Below are 16,851 nucleotides of genomic sequence, written 5' to 3'. Positions count from 1 at the left end.
TCTAAAAGGGCAGAGTATCCCTTATAATTCATTTTTAATGGATTATTTGTCTATTAAAAAAAACAATACTATTAAACATTTTAAGTTTTTTTCTTAATGATAAACATTTAAAAACCCATTTTACATTTTTTTCTTAATGATAAACATTTAAAAATCCATTGTGTATTAATATTATTATCATTATTCAACACTTACCTGCATCGCGCGGTCACAATCTAATTTATATTATTGATCATCCCATAAATTTCTACAAAATATAGATCTTTCACAATATATAGTCATACAAAAACATATTTAAATTATATAATACTAGACGTACACCCGTGCGATGCACGGATATGTTTTATAAAATAAGTTATTTACAATTGTTAAAATTTAGTTTAATAATTTATAAAATATTATTATAAATATTTTATATGAAAAAATTAAATAAGAAGTTGAAATATTATAAAAATGTGAACTTAAAATAGAAGAAAAAATTAAGTGATAAAAAGAATAAAGTTTAATAGTTTATAATATGAAATAACAAAGATATATGAAATAATGATTTCTTGTAGTGATTACTTAAACTTATTAATAAATCTAATATATGAAATAACAAAGATATAGTTTATTTAAAATTTTGATCCAAAGTGAAATTAAATTAAAAAAATAGAATGTAAGAATAATAATATAAATAAAGAATATAATTTTTTTAACACACCATCTTTCATAACTCAACGTTTTAAATTATATCATCATTAAAAATATACATATTTGTAATGCTTTAAAATTTATACCTAAAAAAATAAACATAAAAAATTAATATACAACAATAAAAAAAATAAAAATAGAAAATAAAGGTAAGACATGAACAATATCTTTATTTAAAATTGTGTTTTCGTGATTCCTAAAAATATATACCTACAAAAAAAACACAATCAACAATTAAAATTAGAAGTGAAAGAAATAAAGGTAAAACATAAACAATATCTTTATTTTAAAATGTGTTTTTGTGATTCCTAAAAATATATACCTAAAAAAACACAATCAATAATTAAAATTAGAAGTGAAAGAAAATAAATAGAAAAATAGAAGAAGAAAAAAATAGTAAAAGAGAAAACATATAATGTTATAATAAATTAATAAAATATCAAAGTTGAAAAACTTTATCGAAGACTATCTTAATTTTACATGTATTTCCTTCATCTTTAACATGTTTGTACCTAAAAAAACAAAAACAAATATAAATATATAATAAGTTGAAAAATAAAATCAAATATTTAAAAGAGAAACTTAATTTATGACATGTTGATATATGCATAAATATAATACATTATATTTTATACCTTAAAATTTGATCCTTGAACAAATTAAAAAAATCAAAAGAAACACAATAATTGTGTAAATTGTTAGAAAGAAACTCACAAAAATGTTAGTTAAAAATTGACAAATGAGTTGTTAACTTGTAATGGATTGTGTTATATGTGAAACTAGTAACAAACCCGTGCGTTCGCACGGGTTCTGGTACGGGACGCGTATTTGTTTCAGATGTATATTTTTTAACAGAAAAATATCTAGTATTCGAGAAAAAATTAATAATTGAATATATAATTAATAAAAAATATTTTGATGCGGGTTTTGGTACGAGATGAACATTTGTTTCAAATATATATTTTTTAATAGAAAAATGTCTGGTACCCGTGAAAAAATAATAATTGAAAGAAATACAATTGTAATTGATTTGGCTTTGCAATAAATTTGTCATTTTTCTTATTTTTCGATAAATTTAGAAAAAGAAATACAATTTAAATCAAATAGCAAACTTAAAAAAAGTGAATTTGAAACGTAGCTTAAAATATAATACAACTAATAAATCAAAGAAAAAGATTATTTTATCAAGTATGTTCCTTTTTGAATTTATCTTTTCTTAATAATCTAAGCCGCTACACTTATAAGAAGAAAAGTGAATAAAAAATGTAGCTTAAAAAATAATACAAATAAAAAATAAAGGACAATGATTGTTTTATGTATGTTATTTTGTAAGTTGGCCCCTGCCATTGCTGTCTCCACTTGAAGAAGATAATATATGGCCCTTGATTCATCAATAAACAACAATATTTAAACGCCTAAATCTACCTTCATCAAGGTGATAATTTTGTTGAAAAAACGGTAATGTATTCAATTTAATGGCTTCAGGTGTGAATTGGACCGGATTCAATTATGTATATTTTATCTTAAAATTTATTGTATTTTAAATTTAAAATAATTTAAAAAAATATTAGTAACATAAATAATTTAAAAACAATTTATTTTTTCCGTGTCTGAATTCGTATATAATTTTAAATATTTTTTAATTGTATAAAAAAATATAATAACCCGTGCATTCGCACGGGTTCTGGTGTGGACTGCAGATACATCATCAGTTTTGTTTTGAAATTCATCTAAAATAAAAAATATTTAAATTTAATTGTAAAAAAAAATAGTCAAAGATAAATATATAAGTAAATCAAAGACAAATATTTAAATGAAAAAAATATTTTTAAAATTAAAATAAAATTGTATCAATTTTCCAATTTTTAAAAGAAATACACCAATAACAATAACAATGAAAATTGATCAAGTAGTTATGAAATATTTAATTTTTATAGCTCAAACTAAGTAAAATAGTAATGTTAGAATTCATGTTTCTACCCTTCAAAAAAGAAAAGAATTTTTTGGTTCAACCAACTGGCTCAGAGATTTTGTCAAAAAAAAAAACTGGCTCAGAGATAGTACTATCATTTAACTTTTAAAATAAAATATTATATAACCAAATTCTTTAAGATCTAATGTATAATTTTCAAATAAGTGTTCCTAATAATAAGACAAATAAAATTCATGTAAAATAAGGTAAAATAATAATTTGGAAAGTTATCAAGCAGCACCCTTTCTCTTTTTCTTATGAAGCTTTTTCATGTAAAACTCCAACTCTCTACCTTCCAAAATGTAGTTGCATAATCATAAAAAGAGTCAAGAATATATGGTTAAATAAAAACAAAATAACATCAGTAACTAATGAAAATGCAACCATTCAAGTGTAATGTACCAACCTTGTATAAATCAAGTTGTAACTACAAACATTAAAATGACATAAAAGCAAGCATAAAATTTTAAAAACTATTAGAAAAGAATTACCTCAGAATCTTTCTTGTCATCAACTGCTTCAAACTGTGTAACTGCCATATTCCTCTTCTCACCGTTATGCTCATATTTGCTGCTATATATAAACATGTCCATATGATATATATGATATATAGTAACTAATAGGACTATCAAACAATCAATTTAAAAACCAGTAAAATCCCAACTGGTTAAGTTCAGTCCCTATGTATATTCGATTCAGTGATCAAGTGCATGATTTAGCATCAATCTCGAAAATCATTTTGCTTTCAACTTGTTAGTGGAACTTTGAAATCAAACAATGCAAAGCTTAAAAAAAAGAGTTACCTTCGGTAAAAACCTTTCATTCTATCATTCAATATTCCATCAAACTGAATAGTCAATACACCCAATCCAATAGATATTCCCTCTGGAAACTCCAAGACCAGAATTTCATCATCTTCAAATAATTCAACTTTTGAAGGTTTGAAAACCTACAACATAGACATTCATCAATCCTAAATCAGAAAAAAATTATGGTAACAGAAAAAACTCAAGTTGACCAAAAAGAGTTGAGAAATGAGAGTAGTACCTTAGAGAAATGACAGTTAGTGAATGAAATAGCGTCGTTACCGATGGTGAGTTCAGCGGCATTGAGAACGATGAAATGAGTAGCGGTGATGATGTCGAGATTGAAGACAACAGAACCGTAGAAACGACATTCGATGAGGTCGGATTTAAGCTTAATGTCGTAACGTTTTGGAACAACGAAATTAGAAAGACGAGTCTGTCCTTTGAATTCATCCATGTTTGAACACATTACTGAAACTTAATGATTTACATTACTGAAACTTAAAAATTTGCACTTGATCAAACATCAAAAGAAAGAAAATAAAGAATATATATCATAATTTTCACATAATAGAGAATTCAAAGTTACTTATTCTATACCAGTTGCTTCCTATATATAATAAGCACGACACCGATATTGACACGTCGACGTTGATAATAATTTTTAAAATAAATAATTAAAACGTAATCAGTGTTTTGTTGTTGGTATCGAAGTTGAATTTGAACCTGAGTGGCAACAATAACGGGAAATGAAGCAAAAGAAAATGTATAAGCTAGAAGAATACCACAAGAAAATCCCTTGATTGTGTTGAAGTGAAGTAAGTTACTTTATTTTCATATCCATTCAACTCATATTCTTCTACAATTATAACAAAACAAACAAATTTCACTGACTTGGGTGGATTTTACATAACAACAAAATAAGCTAATGTAACAAAATTAAGAAAAAGAATTGAAAGAGACTTAGACCAATGCAAGTAATTGTGAAAGGTGCAGATGAAGTGGTGAAATACCGGAGTTTGGTTGAGCAGTTGTGGAGTTTGCCATTCTTTTATCTTCACTTCCAATTTTGGAACATTCAAAATTCAAACCACTCCAAACAGTTGCTTTTCTGCAGATAAATATGTTACCTATAATCATCTGTGGAAAATTCAATATTTCATTATTTCTAATGACACTTTTATATTTTGTGGACTTGCCTAAGAGTTAGCAAGAGACATTCAAACACCTAGATAATCATCACATGCCACCAAAACAAAAGGTTTTTTTGACAGTAAAAATAATTTAAATGCCATTGAAACACAATGGAAATAACATCTAATTATAAAATTTTATAAAAAAAGAAGCCAAATACAAATTAAATCAAAATGCTTTATTTTTTCATGAGTTGCATCAGTCATACTCTATTAACAATGTCAGTCATACTCATAGTTGTGTTGTTGATCCTCTACTTTAGCCATTCACCTAGATTTTTCCACTTGTTGATCTCATCTTAATGTTGCCACTAAGTTCTCAAGATTAACAATCATTCAATCACTTGTAGTGTGACAGTAATAACATAAAATTCAGGTAACATTTTCATGCGCTATGATAATATAGGTAAGGGAGCAGAAGACCTTATCGGTGTTAAGCCATTTTAGGTTCTGTTAGAGAAAAAATACGCCTAAATCACTATAAAAATATTAGACTGTAGTTGCAGGTTTAATGTAAAAGTGTCTGGCTGGAGAAATTAGAAAATCTAACCCGAGTAATGGCACCAATTATTCCCTAGTGGCTGATAAAAATTATAAATCCATTATTTTCCCACCAGTTATTTCCATCAGAAACATTATCCTTCCCAATACAATCTGACACTATCAAATTATAATTCTCATCACAAAAAACATTAACACAGTCAACTCCCAACATAATACGAAAAAGATATTCAGTAAATTCGGACTTCAAGAAAGTCGCCGACATAAAAGATCTATAATGGTAAGTCGACATGTTCGGTTCGAGTAAGGATTTACCAAACGGGAGGAAATGAAATTTGTGAGAGAGAAGATGAAATTTGTGAGAGAGAAGAAGAAACAAACTCAAGGCAGAACGGTAAGAGGAAAGCTTGAGTGAGTAAAATAAGTAGGGTTAGAAAAAGAGTACCAAATAACCAAAATGTATAAGGGCTTGAACATTTTTTCCCATTTTGATCAGTAACATGGAAACTAAAGATTAGCAACACAATAAACATTTTTTTTATGAAAAATCAATGGTGATTAATTAATTGATGAAAAATTAAAGATTATGATAAAGATTATATAATACCATCCATAAACCATTCTCCATCAGATGGTTTAGAGTCTTGGGCCAAACAACCTGCAATGGAGTAAAAAATCAAAAATCAAATTAATACCGACACTAAAAACACAACACCAGAAACATAATCAACACTCAAAATCATCCATCAAAATACCCAGAAAAATTTCTATCATAACTCAAAATCATGAAATCAAATTTCTATTCTAAAAATCCTAATCACAAATTATACCCTTTTTATTATCAACACCAACAAAATTAAAACCTCACTTTCCCGATTCTTCTATTTTTTTTTTACATAATCATACCTTTCTATTTTACCCACAAATCTTTTGTTACTGTTGACGAAGAAATTAGAAATCCCTAAATCAAACCTAAAGAACCTGCTAATTATCAAAAACAAAAAAATCAACTAAAATCAAAAATCAAAAACTAAAATAGATTATCTGATATGCAAAACCTTAATTTCTGAAACCCTAATTTTAGGCATCTTCTTCATTTTCATAGGATTTCTGAAACCCAAATTTTGTGCATAGTTATCGAGTTTGATTAGGGTTTCGTTAGCCAAATATTACATAGAGTATCATTACGGTTTGTAAAGAAGAAAAGGAAGAAGGAAGAAGAGGAATGAGAGAGGAAGAAAAATGAAGCAGCAGTAGGTGAGAGAGAAAGAAAGAAAGAAAGAGAATGAGAAAGTATAAGAAAGAAAGTATAATGCTGTTTGAAGAGGTCATCCACGTGGTGCTCTAGTAAGACAGCAGGGTAAAAATGGTATTTCAAGAACATATAATTTTCTTATATTGTAGATTTATAAGTAAAATATGGAGTTAGTGCGAGATTTTATATCTTTAAGTTTGACGTTGAATAAATTAAGAAAAATTAGAATGAAATTTACCTAATAAGAAGAAGTTATATATGGTTAGTGAGAGATTTTATACCTTAACTAGTAACAAACCCGTGCGTCCGCACGGGTTCTAGTACGGGACGCGCATTTGTTTCAGATGTATATTTTTTAATAGAAAAATATTTAGTACTCATTAAAAAATAATAATTGAACGTATAGAAATATGTCTGGTACCCGTTAAAAAATAATAATTGAATGTATAGAAAAGTGTCTGGTACCCGTGCGTCCGCACGGGTTCTAGTGTGGGTAGGACCGAGTTTTTCAGATACATATAATCTTAAGTAAAAAAATTGAAAAATTATTTTTATATGAAAGTGAAATATAAAAATTATGGCTTACAAATTGTCTTTAGATATTGTATTTTAGTGATACAATTACAAATTGTCTTGTACATTAGATATCCCACTAATGACTTACACAACACATGAATTTCATTCCCTTCAAGTAAATGAAATACCAATAGCATTCATGAAATACTCTCTTTCCATTATTCAATCAAAAAGATTTGAAAAGAAACAAAAAGATAGAATGAAAAGAAAATTGCAAAGATCTATTTCAACATTTCCACGATATCTCATAAAAAGAACGTACAAGTGCAGTAATGTTCTTCTTTTTCTAAACCAATTTCCTACCATCATCTTTCAAATTTCATCTCCACCGTCTTCTACAAACCAGACCACCACTTTTAACACTATCACCATCTTCAAGTATTCATGTAACTGTGAACCTCCATTCAACCACCTCAACACTCCCACTTCCACACTACCGGCCATTCGTTTCCTTTCAACCTCTATAACCACCTATAAAGATCCAAACCTTCAACCGGCTTTCCATTCACTACTGTGTTAATTCTATTCATATTAAAGTCCATAAACCCGCTGCAAATCCATTCTTCTCTTCACATAGTCAAAAGCAAGTGCTAACATAAACTACTGAGTATTCTTAATAACAGTAAGTAAATATATCTTATAAATTGGATATAAGAAAAAGATGTATATTCATCAACAAAAAGAGTAATAGAATGTTGTGTTCTAACTCCACACCACTTCACCGTAAAAACAAAGCATTTAAACATCAAAGCATATAAATATCTATATCTATTAAGTCTATTAAATAACATAAAGGATAAAAACACCCAACTTAGAATAGTAACAGAAACATCAAGAAATTTTTGCTTATGTCATGACAGTTCCATCAAGATCTTCGATTTGTCTTTTAACCATTTCGTATTCAGTGTCTTCGATTTCTCGAGTTATTGTCCGACTCATGGCATGTAGTAATAATCTCCTCGGTTGGATCGGAAATCCTTTTCATTGCTTCACGAACCATTGAACTGTTATCAAAGCAACATGTTTCAGCCCGAGCTCCCACATTACACGGGTATCAATAGAGGTTGATGTATCATACTTGCTAAATCATACTGCAACTAATTCTCTGCCAAACAAAGCAATGCAACAAAAGTCTCACATAACATGATTCAAATCCATTAAGTTGAATATAAAGTCATGCTACATAATAAAAAGCTAGATTAATAAGTCCAATGTTAAGATTAGCAGCAGGTGAAGATGTCAAAACAGATGGGGCCAATGCCGACATAGCTGGATTAATTGCTGCACCGAAGTAAAAACATGTGAAATGATTGTTTAAGAAACATGAAAAATTATTAAATGCCATACATACCATTTATGTCTGGGTGATTGTAGCGGCAATTGACACCGAACTTGCAACTGATTTATATACTAACAGAAATTAAGCATTAACCAATTAAACAAAAATTAGTATTTCCACTTCAAGAAAAAGAACCATCAATATTTACCTTCCAGTAGTTTTCATTTAGAATGGACAATCCACTTCCCCTGTTAGTAGTGATTTATACAGTGGAAATCAATGCTTAGGCAATGTTGATTTTATGTGTTTTAGCTATTATGCAAGAGACGATAAACACCAAGGAAATTAAGGGAAAAAATACCTGTCTGAGGGGAAGCCCTTTGCTATTAGGAGACAATGGAGAAATAAGGGGATGAGTTGGATGTGCATATCCTATTGCCCCGTCAAACACAGAAGAATTTGTTTGTGTATGCTCAGTGGTACGACTCAATTCATCAGAGGACTGAATCTGGATATCCTTGGGGTGATGGAATTTGCATGCAACACCATATTTACATCAAATGCAGCACTCTCTGTCATTGGATTTCTTTGCAATAAATACCGAAAATTGAAAAAGGCGAAAATAGTTACCTTAAGCATCTGCATCAGTGTAGTGATTTGGTGTATCACAGGATGATACAAACCCTTGAGACCTTAGGAACATGTAAAAATGTCTGTGTTTTCTTCCCTTCCAATCACTGCAACACAAACATCGATACGACACTAACATGTCGATCTTGACAGTAATTTGACATAATAGAATTAAAAACTACATAAGAATAAAAAAATATTAACCTTATTGGTCCAACGACACTGCCCAATATCGTAACACTACCTTTTCCGAAAGAGTTGTTTATATCGTTCTTTCTCTTTTGCTGCCCAATATCGTAACATTAACTCTTGTGCGCTATATCTGGCATGAAAATCTGATGGAACACATCAAACATCAATGACCATTAAGTCACCATTTTGTTTCTGAAATAAATCAAATTGCAATAAAGAAAACTGACAGGAGCTTTTGAGCGTAAACAATTTACTCAAATGGTATCACTTGCAATAGTGAGTTGGAAGCTAAAATCAAATATATATTCAACATTAAAAATCACATGATCACCATGCATATATTATACTCAATAACGAAAATGAACAAACATGAGTAAAAGAGAAAGAACGAAGAATTAGGAGGAGTTTCTCCACATTCAATGCGGAATTTTATCGAACACCTGGTTGGTAAAAAGTGAAAGAGGAAGGAACCCTACAATCTGCACAAATTAAATACCAATTAATATAAACACAAAATGACAACAGAAGTACACATTTGACATCACAAACCTTGTAACAAAGATGATTAAGTTTGCGAGGAAGAAAAATACTGTAAACTATGATTAATAATAACAAAGAAAACAAACACTGATGTCAACCAAACCCATAAATCTCACCACCGCCGACGATTCTTCCCCCTTCTGCGTGAGCCAACATCACCAAACCTGAAACAACAAATACTAAATCAAATCGAAGCATTTCGAAACTCAATAACGAAAATGAACAAACATGAATAAAAGAGAAAGAACGAAGAATCAGAAGAAGTTTCGAGAAAAGTTTCGTAAGAGAGAAAAAGAAATATGAGTACAGAAGCTCAAGGAAGCAAGGAAGATTATTCGGTGGTGGAGGAGAAATGAAGAGAGAGGGGAAGATGAAGTAGAGATAGTTGTATTTTCAAGATAAACCAACAATGCAAGCAAAGTAGGTGTGATAGGTAGTGATATGATGGGAAAGGATGGGTGCTGCATTTGTGTTCTCGAGAAAAAAAAAGAAAAGAAAAATTTATTTGCAGAAAGTATATACATGCAAATGAAAAGTTGTTTTGGAAAGTAGGAAAAGAAGGAAACAAAAAGTGAAAAAGAAGGAAACAAAAAGTGTAGAATTGAAAGGAAGTAGAAGACACTATCCACGTGTCAGAAAAATTTGCAAAGAAGGGTAAAACAGGTATTTCAAGAACAATGGATTTTCTTATATTAAGATTACACTATAAAATTGGCTTTCTCTTGAAATTGTGTAGACCAAATGCAACCAAAATTTGAAAAGAAATTTGTGGATGACATCTCAAATGGATAATAGAAATTTGAAGATCATTTAGTAACTGCAAATATTTGGAACTGTAAATTTAATGGTATTGAAAAAGAGGTAGATGAAAAAATGGATAATAATATGGAGATAAAGAATTCTTCTATGAATTGCAAATATTTAAAGCTACAAATTTAATGATGTTGAAAAAGAGGTTGCATGAAGAAGTGGGCAGTGAAAATATGAGAAAATGGTGGAGCGGTTACCATTCTTCTACTTTGTCAACGGAAATATGGGAAAAAAGTGGAGTGGTAAATTTTCTAGATATTTTTTTTTTGCTTTAATAGTGAACTAGTAGCATTTCTTATAGAAAATAACTTTTTAAGGCTAGTAAGTGGAGGACAAAGATTTTAGATATTTAATAAATTATTTTTATGTATGAGATTTTATTAAATAATTAAATAATTAATTAATTGATCAAATAAAATATTATTTTTATGTATGAGATTTTATTAAATAATTAAATAATTAATTAATTGATCAAATAAAATATTATTTTTATGTATGAGATTTTATTAAATAATTAATTAATTGATCAAATAAAATAATTAATTAATTGATCAAATAAAATATTATTTTTATGTATGAGATTTTATTAAATAATTAATTAATTGATCAAATGAAATATAGAGAGGTGGAGGTTTTGGAGGGAAATTTTTATGGGAAGAAGTTATAGGATTATAATTTAGTATAATAATTTAGTATGATTATTTAAATCATTTGAAAACAAAGTTATATAGTTGTAACTTACTAACTTGTAAACAAAGAATCACATTAATTTGTAGTTGAGACTTGAGCAAATACTTTCAAGTGCGTCCGACATTTCACTTATTTTTAAAAGATAGAATTCCAACTATTTTCATATTAAATTAATAAAAAGATCATTTGAAAAAAGTAAAACTATATTCTTACTCAACTAAAATAACATGTAGACATGATGTAGTACATTGATAAAAAAAAAAATACATGGTAGTACAAACTAATTCGTCAAGATAAATCCGACCTTCCTTAGAAAAAACAGAATCCAAAATAGACAATTCCAAAACACAAAAATCCCATCAAAAAAAGTAGATGCTTTCAAAATAGAAAATTCCAAAAGACAGCTGATAGAATTTTGCCTTAGGGTTTGCTTCATGCCTATTATAGTTGCAGCTATATGTGATTGCTTGTCTCAAAGTGTGTTCATCTGTCGTCGGATAAAGCTCCAATTGTTCCTAACACAAATCTGATATGGTTTCTTTATGTCATCACAAATTCTGGTTGATCATATTACTCAACACCTGGTTTGCAAAACATCATTGGTAATCGACACCAACAGTTATAATTATATTTAATTTATTTATTTTAATTATTATTAGTGTTAATGTGTGACTGTCTGTATCGTGTTTCAAAAACATGTGGCTGTGATGCGACAAAGTCATATGGAATAATTTCAGTTAAGAATTCAATTATGCTGCAAATGGTGATGTTGAAATACGTACACTGAATGGTAATTCAAGGGCTGGTGTGGCTTAGCATGGATGTGGAAGAAGCACATGAGGGTGGTGTTGATTCATCAATTTAAGAAACATTTATCCCATTGATAAATTTTGGGAATTTTTAAAAAAAATTGTAATAATTAATATTGAGAGTCTTGGTAGTGTTGTGCTTTTTCTCTTTCTTTTTTTGAGATTTAGGCGTGGAAGCATATTTACCAAGGTTTTTTCTTTACCCACCTCCGTATTGGGTCACCCCAGCAAAAACCGCACTTTACTCCTGCTTCGGAAATGCATTTCCGAAATATTTTTTTTCTAAATTTTTTAAGACTTCAGAAGTGCATTTCCGAAAAAATCCCAAAAATTAAGATTTTGATTAATTCGGAGATACATCTCCGAAAAAAAAAATTTAAAAATCCTAAAAATTAATTTTAGGATATTAATTAATTTACATATCATAAATTTGATATAATGAGTAATGAATAATAATAATTATATATTTTGATATAATTTATGAGTAATGAATAATAATTATTATATTTTTGTATTCTGATTCATATTTTAAAATTTAAAATAATTTTAACTAAAATAATTTCACTTACAAAATGAGTTATAATTTTTTATTTATATATTTATATATTTATAATAATTATTATATATTTAGAAAAAAATATTAAAAAAATGAGTGTTTAAATTTATATGTTTATATAATAATTATAAAAATTATTATATATTTATAAAAATTATTATATATTTATATATTTATATATTTATATAATAATTATTATATATTTATATATTATATATTTATATATTTCACTTACAGAATTAATTATTATTATTATTATATATTTATATATTTCTATTCTGATTCATAATTAAAAATTATATTTATATATTTCTATTCTGATTCATAATTAAAAATGAGTTATAATTTTTTATTTAGTTTAAAAAAATTAAAAAAAGATTTTGTCTTAATTTTATTTAATGAATAAATTTTATATTTAACTCTATATAATTCAAAATTTACTTATGAAATTAAAATGCTTTTGATTTATATAAGTTAGTAAAATAATTTTTAACTTTAAAATTGTATAGGAAATTTTGATTCAGCTTGATTTTATTGATTCACCTTCATTTTATTGACTCACCTTGATTTTATAGCTATTAATTGTATTGATTTACCTTGATTTTAATTTTTTAATAATTATTGAATTCTCTCGGAAGTGTATATCTGAAACATTCCAAGACCAATTTGGTCTTGGAATATTTCGGATATGCATCTCCGAAGACACCCCTCTCCCAAAAAGGGGTGTTTTCGGAAATGCATCTCCGAAAACTCAAAAAAGGGGTGTTTTCGGAAATGCATCTCCGAAAACACCTTTTTTTTCGTGTTTTCGGAAATGCATTTCCGAAAACACCTTTTTTTCCAATAAAAGTACGTTTTCGGAAATGTATTTCCGAAATAAGGGATATTTTGGTAAATTCACTAGAGGTGACTAAGAAGGTTAGGAGGTGGATAAAGAAATTTTCATATACCAATTTATGTATACGTTGGAATCATTTTCTAGCTATATTTTCTTTAAGGATATAGAAAGTTTTTTTTTTTTAAGTCTTCTGAAATTGTTTTAGGCTCAATTTTTTTTATAAGTCCACAAATTTCTATTTTATTTTAGTTTTGATTAAAAGTTTATTAGGATTTTTTTCTATTTTATTTTTGTTTTGCATTAAAAATTCATTAGGATTCTTTGCTTATGTAATTAAACACTTTTAACGAGAGTCAAAGATCATCTTTTTATATAATAACATTCAACATTTTTAATCAAGTGAATTTTGAAAGAGTGAAAAACACTTAGAAGGAGGGGGGGGGGGTTGAATAAGTGTAACTCAAAAACTTTGAAGATAAAAACAATGAACACAATTATTTTTATCCTGGTTCGTTGTTAACCAAACTACTCCAGCCCACCCCTGACAAGGTGATTTACCTCAATTGAGGATTTAATCCACTAATCCAACTGATTACAATGGTTTTCCACTTAGATACCCTCTAAGTCTTCTAAAGTCTACATATCACAACTTGATCACTCTAGGATATCATTTACAATCAATGTAAAATAAAGTTTACAGAGTTTGAATGCTTCTAATAAAGCTGTAATCATAACTGTGATATTTCTCTTAAGTTCTAAACTTAACACTCACTGAATATTATAAAGAGTTTGTGAGGTTGAAGATGAAGTTCTTTAGCTTTTGAATTTGACAGCGTTTTTGTAAATTTTGCACAAGTGTTGTATTTAGCTTCTGATCAGAACTTCTATATATAGGCGCTTGAGAGGAAATGACCGTTGGGATGCATTTAATGCTTTGCGTGAATAGTACAACGCTGCATTTAATGTTTCACACTTTTGTCAACTACCCGAGCCTTGCTTTTGCTGCTTTTACTGACTTTGCGTTTTGTAGCTTCTAACGTTCCTTTTGTCAGTCAGAGATTTGACGTTACAGCCTTTCATCTTGTACTTTCTTCTGGATTCAGATTTGTAGATAACAACGTTTGAATATCAGAGTCATCAGCTTTGGTGCAAAGCATCTTCTGTCTTCTGACTTTGAAGAGCTTTGAGCGTGATACCATCAGAACTTCAGAGCTTGTACTTCTGACTTCCATACTTCTGATGCTTTCCAGTTCATGTTCTGATTCTGCATGACCATCTTCTGATGTCTTGCCAGAGCATGTTCTGATGAAGCCATCCAGAACTTTCTGAGTCAGTGCTTCTGAGCGCTAATTTATGCATACTTTTTAAGTATTTCCTGAAATGGAAAATGTAAAGGATTAGAGTACCACATTATCTTATACAAAATTCATACATAATGTTATCATCAAAACTAAGAATATTGATTATAACATTTCTTGTTCTAACAAATTTTAGAGTTTATCTAATAGGTTTTGCGTTTGCAATAATGTGTTCTCATTTTAGATTTAACGCTTATTAATCCCTAGTGTTTCCGAATGGGTGGCACTAGAGTAGTTTTCTCATGTTTCTTTTTGTAACTTGATTAGCCAAGGGAGATCAACTGGTGACCAAAATAGATCTTGAGGGAATTACCTCTACTTTTACGATGACTCTAACTGCTTTGATTGAATAGATGGAGAATTTAGAAAATTAGGTGAACAACGGCAATAATGAGAATCAGCGAAGAGACGGGGGAGGAAAACAAGTCAGGGTTCCGCAAGGTGGAAACAATCATCGTGTTAGTATTGTTGTAAATTCGAGTTCTAAAGAAGAAGAACCCTACAAGGAAGAGGTAGTTGATCATGGTAATCGTCATAACCATGATAATCGAGTGAATGTTGATATTCCATTATTCTGTAGAATGATGGGAGTGGAGGAGTGTCTAGATTGGCAGATCAACATCGACCGATTCTTCAATGTTATGGGTGTCCTTGAGAATAAGAAAATTAAGATGGCGGAGATCAGGCTAAAGAGTATTACTGATGTCTCATAGGATAAACCTATTGTTCAGAGGCAGAGGTAAGGGAAGGGGCCAGTCAGAACTTCGTGAAGAATGAAACAATTAATGATGGAGCATTTTCTACCGGAGGATTATGAACAGATTTTTTTTATAAGATGTATATTGAGTGGATCTACAAACACTTCACATCCCTCTGTGACAAGCATGATGTGTTTTCTATCATAGATGGTTCTCCACAGGCCACAAGGTGGGCCTCAAGCATGCTCACCCAGGAGGATTTCAGGAGTATTGACACATGATTGGAATTTTCACCCTTGATGACGTCACATGGACACCATCATGTACATTAGTGGTTTGATGAGTTGCATTGTTTACAAGTTATTCGCATTAGGACAATACAATGATTGCTTACCTTCTTGAACAACATCTAAACCATTTTTTCTATAAGCAGGGTGTACCTTAACCAACCCATGTTGTACCATATATTATTAATGGGTGGTTATGTGCTAACATTGTGATTAGTGCTTCCACAATTAAATAAAATGCAGTGGTTGTATAATATATTCTAGGCACTATTTAAATGGGGTACTTACAGTGGTACTATAGAGTATCATATCTAGGGATGCTCATGGACGGTTTTTGTCCATAACCAATCCATATCCATGTATTATCCATTTGGTATAACCGGATTTTAAAATCAATTTTCATAACCGGATTTATTTTTTCAAAATCGGTTATAAACCGGTTATATCCATGACCAAATTTTATAACCGGTTTTAAATTTAAAAATTGCATTTTTAAAATTTAATTTTAAATTAAGTTATTAAAATAATATTTTTTTTTTTGGAAAATCGACTTTTCATATTTTTTAAAGACACGATTTTTCAAAAAAACTCGAATTTTTCATTTTTTCAAAATACTCGATTTTTTGTTTTTACGAAAAAAACTCGATTTTTTCGTGTTTCCGAAAAAAATCAATTTTTTGGTGTTTCCGAAAAAACTAGATTTTTTTGATTTTTCAAAAAAACTCGATTATTTCGTTTTTTCAAAAAAAATTCGATTTTTCATTTTTTCAGAAAAAACTCGTTCTTTCGTATTTCCGAAAAACTCAATTATTCGTGTTTCTGAAAACTCAATTTTTATTTTTTTTTTCGAAAAAAACTCGATTTATCATTTATTTTAGAAAAACTCAATTTTTTCGTATTTCCAAAAAACTGAATTTATTTGTATTTCCAAACAACTCGATTTTTTCGTATTTCCGAAAAACTCGTTTTTTTCGTATTTAAAAAAAACTCGATTTTTTCAATTTTTCAAAAAAACTCGATTTTTTGTATTTCCGAAAAACTCGTTTTTTTGGTATTTTCAGAAAATTCAATTTTTTCGAACTTTCGAAAAACTCGATTTTTCATTTTTATGTTTTTTTTTCTTTCTGCAAAATATTTTAAAAATTTATATATTTTTGTGATTTAAAAA

At 28.7% G+C, this 16,851-nt stretch overlaps 1 protein-coding gene across 1 annotated transcript; it reads right to left on the bottom strand.

Moving 5' to 3' along the window:
- Positions 1-3,242: 3,242 nt before the first annotated feature.
- LOC131631004 (aminopeptidase M1-like) lies at positions 3,243-4,251 on the bottom strand. The gene is made up of 2 exons (XM_058901766.1): positions 3,713-4,251; positions 3,243-3,614 (listed from the first exon to the last, which is right to left on the bottom strand). The coding sequence occupies exons 1-2, from the start codon at positions 3,938-3,940 to the stop codon at positions 3,465-3,467; spliced, it is 378 nt and encodes a 125-aa protein (XP_058757749.1). The 5' UTR covers positions 3,941-4,251; the 3' UTR covers positions 3,243-3,464.
- Between the last annotated feature and the right edge of the window lie 12,600 nt (positions 4,252-16,851).

This window comes from Vicia villosa, unplaced genomic scaffold, assembly GCF_029867415.1.
Source record: "Vicia villosa cultivar HV-30 ecotype Madison, WI unplaced genomic scaffold, Vvil1.0 ctg.000758F_1_1, whole genome shotgun sequence".
Classification (NCBI taxonomy): Eukaryota; Viridiplantae; Streptophyta; class Magnoliopsida; order Fabales; family Fabaceae; genus Vicia; species Vicia villosa.
This window is presented reverse-complemented; position numbering and strand designations above follow the sequence as displayed.